Genomic DNA, 14,255 nt, shown 5'->3' with positions numbered 1-14,255 from the left:
TGGGAGTGGCAGCATGGGAGTGAGCGACGGTGGACCGAGCGAGGATGAACTAGGTATTTAACACCTAGTCTCGACCACACTAGTCGGTGTAACAGATGTTAACGAATTTTAGGAAGTACCCTGTAAGAGCATCTACAACCATACATTGCAAATATGATCCCCTAAATGCAAGTGGACGTGCCTGGTCAGTGACCGGGCATGTCCCCTATTTGTCCGTCCGCGCAACCACACTCCTCATTTTCTTCTCATATGCTAGGTCACTTGCACGTGATTGGTGGAGAGGAAGAGAGAGAAAGAAAAGAATTAATAAAGAAAACAAAAAGGTGGTTCGGGGTAGGGTCGCGTCCTATGTGGCGGACTGGTGTGCACGGGTGCGTCCGTGAGCCCTCATATCCTCCCCATATTTGAGATGGATATGATGGTTCGTGGACAACCCGGTCGTATAGGGATGATATGAGGGGTCTGGTTGGGTCACTTTTTTTCCTTCTCTCACCTGTTCAGTCACTGACCAGGCGCGTCCGCGGGAGTATGAGAGGTCATTTGAGGGGTCCGGCTGTAGATGCTCTAAGAGGATATCCAATAGCATGTGTATATTTGGATGTCTATATATTTTATATAGACAATGGTCTAAAAATATCCCCTCATATACACGTTGAGTTTTGCATCACAAAGTCTATATACAAGAACCATGATTGGTGGGCCGTCACTCAAGAGAGGGAGAAATCATGGCTGCAGTTGAGTTTGGACGACGCCTTCACATTGTCCAGGCATAGACATCGTTAAGATCGATTTAGAGGATGTGCATGTTTGGACGACCATATAGATAAGCTACTGGATGCCTGTTTTGAACTCACGTCGTGAAAAACGAGTATAAACGTTCATATACGCAAGCTATTGGAGGTGCTCTAAGAGCATCTACAGCCGGACACCTCAAATCCGGCCCCTCAAACGCTCGCGGACGCGCCCGGGCACGCCCGCGGACGCATCCGAATGGTCCCTCATATTTTTCTCCATGCATCCACATACCTCATATCCGGACTCTTAAATCCATACAAAGCCATGCACATAGATTATTCGATAATAAATGTTGCACGTAAAATAAATGTTGGTACCAAACATAAAAGGGGTTTACATCAATTTTATTTGAAGTGCACAATCAATCATCTGCTCTTTGATTTCCATTGTGGGTCCACATATGGTCCACCAGATCATTGATTAGTTGCGTGTGCACGTGGTTCTCTCATAGATTCTGATGCACGTGCAGAAAATTCATAAGCTGCATTGCATCTTGATCTTTAGGGATTTCAGCTTGTACTCTAGGCGTTTCAAAATAGTTGGTTTGGGCTACACCATCACCCTCATCCTCGTCGATCATATTGCGCAAAATAACACAACACGTCATCACCTGACACAAAGTTTCTTGTTCCCACATCATTGCAACCCCAGGAACAATTCCTGAACGTGCTTGTAGCACTCCAAAAGCCCTCTTCACATCCTTCCTAGTTGATTCCTGCATTGTTGCGAAGTGCTTTTGTTTTCTTCCATGTGGTTCAGATATGGTCCTTCCTAGCAAGATAGTATACCGTGTTGTAATCTCGGTCGTTGACGGTGTAGTTGCATGGAGGTGATTCCCCGTTGCAAAGCCTCCTGAACACCGGAGATCGTTGGAGCACGTTGATGTCGTTGTGAGAACCTAGCATTCCAAAAAAAAGCATGTCAAATCCATAAGTCATGTGATGCCACCGCCTCTAGTATGATAGTGGCCTCTTTTGTACATTCCTCACAAACCTTTGGGGCAGTTTTCCATTGGCAATGCATGTAATCGATTGACCGGAGCATTCCTGGAAACCCTCTGGCCTCTCCAATTGCCAACAAATTCTCCGTGTCATGTGCATTTCTCTCTCTCGGATACTCTGCTCCAAACACCTCCACTACAACACACGCAAACTTGACAATAGTTTTCAGGCATGTCCTCTCCCCCATCCTGACAATCTCACCAACGACATCAACCGCAGTACCAAGTGCAAGCATCCTCATAGCAGTCGTGCACTTCTGCTTGGCAGAGAATGAGAGTTGACCGCAACAATCCCTTGTGATCTTGAAGTAGTCATCGTGTGTCTCCACTGCCTCCACAATGCGCAAGAACAATGTTTTTCACATGTAAAAACGATAACAACAAAATTATCACCCGGGAAAGTTGACTCTGGATCAAAGTAATCCCGATTGATGACTCTTCTCCCTTTTATTGAGCCTTAGAAATTGAGAATGTGCTCCATTTTCCGGTCCATTTCCTTTTGCATGCTCATGAGCATCATCATGTCCACTTCTTCGTTCGAATACTATGAATCGAAGAGCTCATCTTTAATGAGTTAATCAAGCTCCGTCTGTCCATACTTCTCGCGGGATGAAGTATCAGAATCCATCGTTTCTCCTAAAAATTTGACCAAAAAATCCGGTCAGACATTCTGTCAAACACATCCGGCACAAGGCATAGCGAGAGAGTTGTCGAACGTACCGCAATGTCTTCCGGGCCGGTGCCGACGTCGTGCGCGGAGAGGTCAGGACAAATATCCCTTTCATCGAGTGGCTCGGGTGGCAAAGGCTACTAGGCGATGGAGAGCGCGCGACGGCGGAGCTACGAGATGAGCGGCACGGAGAAAGGAGATAGGAAAATAGGAAACAAATCCGGCAGTTCTGCGAGGTGGATTTGGTGCAATTTGCGAAGTGTCGGGGCGTCGTGTCCGACGTGGCACGCGTGTACGGGCTCCCTCATATCCGCCCCATATTTAGGCTGAAAATGGGGATGCCGATCAACCTGGTTGTTTGAGGACGATTTAAGAGACTCGTGTGAATCGATTTTTTGTGACCGGACAGTAATTGGGCGACCTGTCCGCACGTTTAAGGAGGACTTGAGGGTTTGAGATGTAAATACTCTAAGAGCATCTCTAGTAGTACCCTCAAACCCTTAAATCCATAAAAATAACTGTTTTTTTACAGTTTGCGAGCAAAAAAAGTGTAGACTAGAAACCTTTAACCCTAAAAAAAATTGAGGATCCAACCCTCAAACTCCCTCCCAACCTGTAGAAGTGAGGGTTGGGGAGCGAAAACTACCCCAACCCTCACTTCGATCCATCCTAGCGCGGGAGGGAAATTTCCCATCCCAACTACCTCCCGCACCCACCAGAGCCGCCGTCGGCTGCCTCTCTCGCCTCTCCCCGGCCGTCGCCGTCCCGCCCCACGGCCGCCTCCCCTCCACCTCCCGAGCCGCCGCCGATGTCTGGCGCCCAGCCGCCGCCAGCCTCGACCTCCCCGGCCGCTGGCCGCCTCGACCTCCCCCGTTGCCGCCTCCTCCTCGACCTCCTCCGCCGCCGCCTGCCTCGGCCTCCCCAGCCGCCGTCTCCGCGTCCCGCCCTCCTCGACCTCCTCCTTCGCCGCCCGCCTCGGCCACCCCGTCTGCCGCCCACCTCGACCTCACGGGTCGCCGCCCGCCTCAATCTCCCCAGCCGCCCCCCGCCCGCATCCGCCTCGACCTCCCCGGCCGCCGCCAGCCTCCGCCTCGACCTCCCCGGCCGCCTCCGCCGCCCCCCGCGCCCTCCGCCTCCCGTAGCAAGAGGTCGCCCCGAGCTCTCCTCGCTGACCCGCAGTAATATTCCGTTATAAGGGTTGGGTCTGAGGATTCTAGTATTTGCCCCTGTTTTTCAATCCTTAAAAGTGCCAAAAAATGTCAATTTTCAACCCTTAAACTGCTTTGAGGATTTGAGGGTTTAAGGGTACTACTAAACATGCTCTAACACTGCGTAAAAGGCCCCGGAGTGTACCATGGTAGTAGATCCTCCAATGGTCCGTCACTGACAACTTAGGCTGGCCATAGTGGGGGTATCATAGCTAGTAACATAGTCTTGGGACTAGCAAACATGATGATGTGGTAAGTAATTAAAGAAGAGAGAGAGGGTTATAGTAACATAGGTAGATACCGTATCATGTTAAATGATATGCTACTATGTGTCATGCATGTCAATAAATGAGATCATATATGATACTAGTTTATGATATTGTGCACTATGAAGGTAGTATCATACAATAGTAACATATGCATGATACTACTATATGTTACTCCCCACTATGAGCAGCCTTAACCCACGATTAGCGCCACTCGAGCCCTACCATGATATACACCTGCCTAGATCCTCCCATGGTCTTCTCCGTCACTGATAACCGGACGGGGAGTGATCTACGCCGGCGCGCCGGCCTAGATTTTCGACCGGCCGCGCGCGAGACGCAGGATCCACCAACCCCGCGTCGTCCGCACCGATGGATCCGCATGCAACATTTTTCTTCCTATGCAGCAAATTTTCGATGTCATGCAGCAATTTTTTCAACGGTTGCAACAAAAAACAAAATTTATAGTAAAAAAAATATCTACGTGATCGTAGCAAAAAAACGAAGCTGATGGTACATGGTAGCAAAAGTCAAACGCCGGTTGTAACAAATATTTATGTGACGTGTATGCAACTTTTTTAGTGAACGGTTGCAGCAAAACATGATGCCGGTTGTAGCAAAAATTAACACGGTTGTAGCAAAAGTAAAAAAACATCGATTGTAAACGAAAAATTCGACGAACTGAAGTTGCAACCCAACGTATATGCAGCTTTTTTACTGGAACAAAAAAAGTAAAAAAATGCTTGCAACAAATATGACGTTGCATCCATTGATTAAAAAAACGCACAGGTGAAAAAAATGTTGCAAAGGCCCGCGCGAGGGACGCGGTTCGGTAGGCGCGCGGGTGGGAACGATTCCCTAACCGGACCCATGCTAGTGGCACTCAGGCGGGCCCCACCACGATACCCACCTGGCTAGCAAAGTCGCGACACCACTCCAGGCCCCTATCTCCTCCCATTTCCCCATCTCCGCATCCTCCTCGCCTCCGTCCCCCGATGGCTCGCCTGCTCGCGCAAAGCCTAGCCCGCCCCTCTCCGGCCACCGCCGCCTCCCTCCTTCCCCTCCGCGGGCTCTCCACGAAGGTGGAGCTCATCGAGATCGACCTCGCCGAGGAGGACCCGTCGTCGGTGGAGGTCGTGGGGATCCGGCGCATGGAGGAGGCCATCCACGGCGTGATGGTGCGGCGGGCCACGCCCGAGTGGCTCCCTTTCGTGCCGGGCGGGTCCTTCTGGGTGCCCCCCGTGCGGCGCCCCCGCGGGGTCGCCGAGCTCGTCGGCCGGATCGCGGCGTCCGGGGTCGGCGAGGTGGCCTACGAGGCGGAGCCCTACGTCCCCATGACGGAGGAGGAGGTGCTCTCCCTCTCCACGGCCCGCGGGTGGCCGTCGGCGGCCTACTTCGTCGAAGGTGAGCGGGACGAGTGACCCGAGATCGGATCTCGTGGGTTGCGTGGATCATTCGATCGAACACATCAAAACATGCTCCATCCGTTTCCAGATTTCCTTGTGTAGTTAGCCGTCAGATTTATGATGTATCTGCCCAACTTGTAATCACATTCAGGCTCACAGCATCGGTGAAGCTCACCGGAAAGCGGTTGAGCCATTGCGCATCTCTCGTGGTGTTGTTGTGGTTGACTGTGTCTAGTTGATTGTGTCTATATGTTGTGAGATGATTATTCACCTTCGAGCCGTCTCTGGTTGTTGCCCTCCACCAAATATGGAACGATACTATTGATGATAATAACTGTAATGAAAAATGGTTGTTTCCTGGATGATATTCTGAATTTGTAGAGCAGACCAGGGATACAAATGTTAAAAAAAAATCCATTTTTTTTGCGTGGTAGACAATTTGATACGTGAGCTTCAATTTAATTTTTAAATCATTTGAACATCCGACCAACTCTTGGCGAAAAAGATAAATTCAAGACCTTTAAAAAAGTTCACTGTTTATGTTTTATTCTGATTTGATTTGTTTTTTTACTTAAGAGTTTTTTAATGTCTAAATGATCTCAAAATTGGAACGGCTATCACGCAAGAAATTTACTACCATGAGAAAAAATGAATTTTTAAAAATATATTCTTTCTGTCTTAAAATGAGTGTCTCAAGCTTACTCCAACTTTATACTAGAGCTATACAAAGTTGAGACAATTATTTTGGAACGGAGAAAGTAGTATTTATTTTGATTTTTAATCTGACATGTTGCAGATAAGTTTGAACACCAAAACACTGCACTCCCTCAATACTTGTTGCTTTTTGTTCATCACTTCATATTAGTGCTTAAAATGTCATTCTTTATTTCTGTTTTTTTAGAAACAAGTTCGAGGACTCGCGGTAAATCAATGACGCCCTTACAGTCTTGCTGGGCACACAACATACACAACCAACACAAAGACATAAAAGAAACAAAAAGATGCACCCTCATATCCATCTTAAACGTCCGGAGAGACCGTCCGATGACTGTCTAGTCATTAAAAAGTAATCCAGACAGACGCACTCAACGGGTCTCAAACGTTCGGACTGACCGAACTCCTCATATATAGTCCAAATATGAAGCGAATATGAGGAGCCCGGCCATGCCCGTCTGACAGGCCAGGCCCACCCACGATCCCACGGTTATCCCACAAAAAGCCACATTCGGCTCATCGCTTCCAAATCCTAGCTCACTCACTCTCCTCTCTCGCTCCGTCCTCTCCTCTCCCGGCATCTAATCCAATGGAATCCGACAAAATGTCGAGCTCCCGCACCCGCTCTGATGATGGCCTGGATCCGGAGTATGAGCTTGCCCTCCGCTTTGCTTTGGAGCGGTCCAAGGTGGAGACCGGATGCAGCTCCGGATCGACAGCCTCGCTGCTTCCCCTCCGGTGCAGCTCGGACGCCGACGTCGGCCCCTCCCGGTCCGTGCGTAGCTTTGGCACGCGGCCTGCGCAATTTGCTCCTTCCCTACGCCGTCCCCTCGCCCCACTGCTGTTACTCCCTTACTTGGGCAACGGTGGGTGCTTGTGCCCGCCACGCCGGCCTGGACACGCACGCCGGAATCAGAGGCGCGCGCCACCCGCCGCGAGCGGCAACGGCAAAGGGAGAGGTTGGAGGCGGAGCAATCCGTGCGTCGCCGCCGCGGGATGGAGGCGAAGCCCGACGAGGACGCGCGGATCCTCGAATTGGTCTACCGTCAGTCGCTTATGACCGCGAAGGCGGACACGCGGCGGCTCCGGCGGAAAAACGCGAAGGCACTGCGGATTGCCGTTGAGCAGTGCGAGCGCGAGGCGGCAGAGGCGGCTCGGCTCGCCAAGGTCAAGCGGGAGCAGGACAAGGAGGTTCGGTGGCTAAAAGGGCGTGCCGTCCTCTCTAACGACGACGATGTCGACCACGGCTCCTCGTCCGATGACTCGATCGATTCACCACCAACCGTCGACTCCTACAGTTGCGCCGGCGACCGAAAGGGCAAAGGGTCGGCGAGGAAGTGGTGACTGTGCCCCGTCTCCGTTTATATTTTACCTATGTTTAGCTAGTTCGTAGTTAGGATTTGCCAATGAGCTCCGATGAACTATGCTCGTGTTGTTCGGCCAATCCGATGAACCATGTTTGATCTATGTTTACGTAGTGTTGCATCGGTTGTATGGTTTTGAGGGTTCGGATATGAGGGACGCGGATGTGGAAGGCAACAAATGAGGGGTGCCCGGCCAGTGTCCGCTGACGCGCCCGGGCGCATCTGCGGGCGTTTGAGGGGCCGGATGTGAGGGGTCCGCCTATAGATGCTCTTACAAACCTGATAGGCACACAACACACACAACCAGCACAAAGATATAAAAGAAGCAAAAAAGATGCACGAGGAGACGAAGCGAGGGAGTGCTTTGATGTTAGAGGAAACCCTTACGGACGCGTATGTTTTGCTCGCATTTGGGTCAATCAGGCCCTCATGGGACAAAAATGCGTTGTTTGGTTGCTCGTGTCGCTCCCATGCACGACCCGCATGGAATTTAAAGCAGTTCTGGGTTAGGTTCGCGAGCTACCGCTGAATCGACAGTTTCTTCGCAGCCAGACTCCGCGCATCCACGCGTGGCTTCTCACTGCACGCCTTGGGAAATGCGGGAGACGAATGGGATTGCTCATACCCCCCTCTCTCGTGTCACCGCACACTCCCTTTCACACCATGCTTCCTCACTCTCATTTCATCGCCCGTTGTTCTCGTCACCTCCGATGAGTCGCCCGTTGCCGCGTCATCCGTTGACCCCCATCAACATTGACAACAACTGCATCCACGAGCGATACGTTGCCGGCTTGGCAAACTCCGGGGTGGATCTCATGCGGGCTCTACGCACCATCTCCTCTTTTCACCAGGCCGCCTTGTCCAACCAATGCAGTGCGGACCGCTCCGGCTCCACCCCCTTTTCTGGACCTCATGGTGCTGGGTTCGATGGCGCCATCGGAGGGGGCAGCGACTGCACCGCTGCTCGGAACACCTGTGGGTGGTTTTTTTACCCCATACAAGGGTTTTCTCTAGGCAGCATGGCATGCCCATGGACGACGGCGCCCATCTCCTCGATCGCGCGTGTGGCGATGAGCACCGGTCCAACTCCGATTGTTGTGGGCATTAGCGGCTCCTCCTCCTATTCACCCGCCATCTCCTTCCCGCCGGGGTTTTCTCCCGGGCAGGCGTACGCTCGAACTCCACCTCTCGGGTAAGAACAAAATCTCCCCTATGCTTGTAGATTTTTAGATTAGAGTTTTCATCATTAGCAAGCCTATGAATAGATTGGATTCAATTCAATTCCAATCGAGTTGAATCGATTGGATTCGATCCCTTCTTGCGCAATACTGTTCATAGGCATGCCACTGGTGTTCTAGATTTTTTCTGTGTTCAATGTGCATGCTTAGTAGTATTCAAAGGCATGCAGGATTGGTGTGTGTTTGATGTTCATGCTTAGTTCTCATGTGCTCATGATGCATAATGATTTCATGGGCATGGTAGATAGGTGTCGTGTTTGATGTTCATGCTTAGTCCTCATGTGCAACAATGTGTTCATGATGCTAGCCATATTGGTGATGTGTTTCATGTTCATGCTTAGTGTTTAGGTTCATGTTATCTAGATTGGTGTGTGTTTGATGTTCATGCTTAGGGTTCATGGGCATGCTAGCTATATAGGTGATGTTTTTTATGTTCCTGCTTAGTGTTCATGATGCTAGTTAGCTACATAGGTGTTCATGATGCTATCCATGTGTTTGATGTTCATGCTTAGGTTTCATGGGCATGCTATCTACTCCCTCCGTTCCTAAATATAAGTCTTTCTAGAGATTCTATTAGAGGATTACATACGGATGTATGTAGACATACTTTAGAGTATATATTCACTCATTTTGCTTTGTATGTAATCATCTAGTGAAATCTCTTAAAAGACTTATATTTAGGAACGGAGGGAGTAGATTGGTGCTAGAATGGGCATGCTATGTTGCATGATTTCTTTACGTGCATGGTTATCATGGTAGGTAGGATCAATGTATTTGCTACTTTAGGTACTCGTACAAATGTAGCATGCCAATGCCCTGTTACTAATTCGTGTCATCTTACCTCACAATGTGATGAAGACGAAGTGGGACAGGGTCGGAGGAGGATCCCATGTTGTCGCCGACGTCGAGGCCGCTGTGGACTTCATCCCCACAAACCGCTGGCTCAAGAGGGTGAACCTGCGTGGCAGGGTCGCCTTCATGAGCCAACCATGTCCAAAGGGATGAGCCCCTAGGACCGTACACGAGGAGGGTTCCCGAGAGCCCCTTCAATTCTACGTGCACATTAGAGATGAGGCGGATCTCACCATGCTCGACATCCCTCCCAAGTTTATGAAGGTGATGAAGGAGTGGCTGACGATCAAGTTCCCACCCGTCATTGGGCTCTTAGCGAACAAGTGGTGCGAGTTCTTAGTTTAGGTCCAGAACTTCGAGGGGCAGATAGTGCTTGGTCGGGGCTGGCGGTACTTTTGTCGCCGCCATAGGATCGTCACTGGCTACCTTGTAATGTTGTGCATCTCTCGCCTAGGCCCCAAGGTTCAAATCTACAACCACGACAACTCCATCAGGTGCAGAATGCGTTATAGCAGGCACAACTGCATCGATGACCTTGCTTTCACCCTCTGAGCTTGTTATGATGAACATGTAGTTAGTTTGCTGCGGTGATAGGAGAACTTGTTGGGAACTTGTTCATATCTTGTCCAGGGTTCAGCACAGGGTGTTGAAGCAGGGGCATGGGATGCCCCTCCTGTCTTTAAACTTAATCCTGTTTAGCAGTATGCCTATTTAGTTGCTTGTTTTATGTGCTATTAGCTCGTGTTCATGATGGTAGTTTATGTGTTGTTAGTGCTCTGTCTGCTGTTGTGCCTAATGTGGTGGTAAGGCCACCACATTTGAATGGGGTGAGCAGAACATGTATGCAACCAAACAACTATGGGTTTCATCTGCTCACCCTTTAAACACAAACACGGACAAGCCCTAAAGTGGTCATTGATGCAATGCACGCAACCAAACAACCTGCAAATGTTGGTTTGTTAATTGTTTTTGCTTAACTAGGCAGTGGTGATATTTTACTGAAATGCACGCACTCTTCACTCTAGGCAACCAAACACGCCCTATGTAATCAAATCCTCAATGCCACACTAGCATCACACCATCTTCTCGCACCGTTGGCATGTCGGAGTTGCTCCCCTGAGTATGCATGGATATTGAGCAACCATAGGACCAAGGGAGGACCACAGGCACCACTACACCAGCACCTCACCTCGTGAAACACCTCATACATTGCCAAGCTCTCCTTTGAAACCCACTACGGTGCACGACCCAGCTGTCGGACTAAGTATTAACAAAGATGCGGTGAGAAAAAATGCTGAACACCATGAGCCATAACCGAAGCTCCAGCACGAACCCGAGGTGCCACCGAGAACCACACCAATGAAGAACACACAGACTGCAAACATCGGTCGCCCACCTGTGCGAGAGCATTGCCAGCCCTCCCATTGTCCAAAGACGACACCTTCAAGAAGGTAAAAGACGTTGGAGCACCACCGCTGCACAAGTTCAAAGGATTTTTATATTTTCACCAAGGACACACATCGGAGGGAAGGGGAGGGGAGCAGACCTCAATGACGCCTATAGGTAGGAGGGAGGAGCCCGGAGCACCGTGGACATTGTGGATGTCATCGCCGACCAAAGATTTCCCCCGGTCCATTTCCCCACCCAAAGCCCTCTGCCAAACCACCATATATGTGAACCACAGGCCATCATGATCCCAAGATGGCAAGGCTGGCCAAGTTGCACGCCAAGAGACCACCATCTTGATATCGTGCGGCAAGAGCCTATGGAGACGACTCCCGCGCCGTGACCCACGCCCACCGCTGCCTTGCCACCCGCGCGGCCATGGGGACGACCCATAGCCTCGTCTCCCTTCACCTCTTGCAGGGAAGTTGTGCCCTCGCTGTGGAGGTCGCTGCCTCAGATCCGGAAGCGCCCCACATGGACCGTAGGACAGATAAGATCCTCGTCGCCGCCTTCCTCGGCGGCCACACGGATAGCCTAATGCCCCCCTCAGGCAGGATGTCGTGTGGTGGTGCTAGGGTTTCACTCCTCTAGTCGCCACGGAGGGGTGACACGAGAGGGTGGGGTGAGTTGTTATACCTAAAAGTCTTATTTCTGACCTAATAAGAACATGCGGTCAATGCCTTCCTAGTTGCATGCATGATTGACTTGTATGCACACATAAGAGCATGATTAATAGTATAGCCAACTGCTGGCTATAAGGCATCTTATAGCCCATCTTATAGCTAGCTTGTACAATAGTTAGCTATAAAACAATACTAATTTTATCATATATGACCCACCTTTCATTCTCATAAAACACCTAGGAGCACGTGATAGAGCTAGCTCTTCGCGAAGAGCCCGCTTCCCTTCTCTCTCATCCAACTCAAAAAATAGTATTTTAATCCTTACAGTCTGCTGACTGTACTTTATTGTACTTGCTCTAATGAAAACTTTCATAAAAAAGAATTTTCTCACTTTTAGCATGGTATTGATGTATTCTTCTTACAACGAATAAGTGTGTTGCGACATACCATTTGTAGCGGGTACTAACGGTGCACCGTTATTTAAAATAATAATTTTCCATTTTTTTAAATTTGATTACTTCTTAAAATTTATGATTTTTTTATTGTAATAATACATTTTTTAATCCTTTGTGTGGGTGGTCTGCACTCTGAGCATCATGGGGTTGATGTTATGGTGAGTGTCCCTAGGCACTACTACACAACATGGGGTTGATGTTATGGTGAATGTCCCTAGGCACTACTCCCTCCGTTCGGGTTTATTGGGCCCAAAGACAAAAACACTAGGACCAAGGGAGTGAAGTATTCCCCATACATATCTCGTGCCTCGCATCAAATTGAAGTGCATGGATGGTTTGGTTCCCTTAATTAACACCAGGGGTTAATGCTAGAGTTACTCCTTGGCATGCATATTGGGCGTGTATGTTGGAGAACGTTGCATGGGAAACAAAAAATTTCCTACGCGCACGAAGACCTATCATGGTGATGTCCATCTACGAGAGGGGAATTCCGATCTACGTACCCTTGTAGATCGCACAGCAGAAGCGTTAAGAAACGCGGTTGATGTAGTGGAACATCCTCACGTCCCTCGATCCGCCCCGCGAACCGTCCCACGAACTGTCCCGCGATCCGTCCCACGATCCGCTCTGATCTAGTGCCAAACGGACGGCACCTCCGCGTTCAGCACACGTACAGCTCGACGATGATCTCGGCCTTCTTGATCCAGCAAGAGAGGCGGAGAGGTAGATGAGTTCTCCAGCAGCGTGACGGCACTTCGGAGGTTGGTGGTGATCTAATCTCAGCACGGCTCTGCCCGAGCTCCGCAGAAACGCGATCTAGAGGAAAAACCGTGGAGGTATGTGGTCGGGCTGCCGTGGCAAAAGTTGTCTCAAATCATCCCTAAAACCCCACTATATATAGGAGGGAGGGAGGGGAGGAGGCAGCCTCAAAACCTAAAGGTTTGGTCGAAATTGGAGGTGGAGGAGTCCTACTCCAATACTACTTGGAGTAGGATTCCACCTTCCCACTTGGAAACTCTTTCCACCTTGTGTTTTTCCTTCTCAAACCTTATGGGCCTTAGTGGGAACTTATTCCAGCCCACTAGGGGCTGGTTTATCTCTTCCCATAGCCCATGAGACCCCTTGGGGTGTGACACCCCTCCTGATGGTCCCCGGCACCCCTCCCGACACTCCCAGTACACTACCGATGAGCCCGAAACTTTTCCGGTAATGCACGAAAACCTTCCGGTAACCAAATGAGGTCATCCTATATATCAATCTTCATTTTTGGACCATTCCGGAAACCCTCGTGACGTCCGTGATCTCATTCGGGACTCCGAAAAACATTCGGTAACCAACCATATAACTCAAATACGCATAAAACAACGCCGAACCTTAAGTGTGCAGACCCTGCGGGTTCGAGAACTATGTAGACATGACCCGAGAGACTCCTCGGTCAATATCCAATAGCGGGACCTTGATGCCCATATTGGATCCTACATATTCTACCAAGATCTTATCGTTTGAACCTCACTGCCAAGGATTCATATAATCTCGTATGTCATTCCCTTTGTCCTTCGGTATGTTACTTGCCCGAGATTCGATCGTCGGTATCCGCATACCTATTTCAATATCGTTTACCGGCAAGTCTATTTACTCGTTCCATAATACAAGATCCCGCAACTTACACTAAGTCACATTGCTTGCAAGGCTTGTGTGTGATGTTGTATTACCGAGTGGGCCCCGAGATACCTCTCCGTCATACGGAGTGACAAATCCCAGTCTTGATCCATACTAACTCAACTAACACCTTCGGAGATACCTGTAGAGCATCTTTATAGTCACCCAGTTACATTGCGACGTTTGATACACACAAAGCATTCCTCCGGTGTCAGTGAGTTATATGATCTCATGGTCATAGGAACAAATACTTGACACGCAGAAAACAGTAGCAACAAAATGACACGATCAACATGCTACGTCTATTAGTTTGGGTCAAGTCCATCACGTGATTCTCCTAATGACGTGATCCAGTTATCAAGCAACAACACCTTGTTCATAATCAGAAGACACTGATTATCTTTGATCAACTGGCTAGCTAACTAGAGGCTTGCTAGGGACGGTGTTTTGTCTATGTATCCACACATGTAAATGAGTCTTCATTCAATACAATTATAGCATGGATAATAAACGATTATCTTGATACAGGAATTATAATAATAACTATATTTATTATTGC

General features: G+C 49.4%; 1 protein-coding gene across 1 annotated transcript; it reads left to right on the top strand.

The window, feature by feature from the left end:
- Positions 1 to 4,875: 4,875 nt before the first annotated feature.
- On the top strand, positions 4,876 to 5,710 carry LOC123398849. Its single transcript, XM_045093298.1, has one exon. It carries the CDS (start codon positions 4,935 to 4,937, stop codon positions 5,358 to 5,360), a length of 426 nt encoding a protein of 141 aa, XP_044949233.1. The 5' UTR covers positions 4,876 to 4,934; the 3' UTR covers positions 5,361 to 5,710.
- Positions 5,711 to 14,255: the final 8,545 nt, after the last annotated feature.

This window comes from Hordeum vulgare, chromosome 5H (assembly GCF_904849725.1).
Source record: "Hordeum vulgare subsp. vulgare chromosome 5H, MorexV3_pseudomolecules_assembly, whole genome shotgun sequence".
NCBI lineage: Eukaryota > Viridiplantae > Streptophyta > Magnoliopsida > Poales > Poaceae > Hordeum > Hordeum vulgare.
This window is presented reverse-complemented; position numbering and strand designations above follow the sequence as displayed.

Coding starts and splice junctions, on each gene's coding strand:
- LOC123398849 (XM_045093298.1), top strand. CDS start 4,935: ATGGCTCGCCTGCTCGCGCAAAGCCTAGCCCGCCCCTCTCCGGCCACC.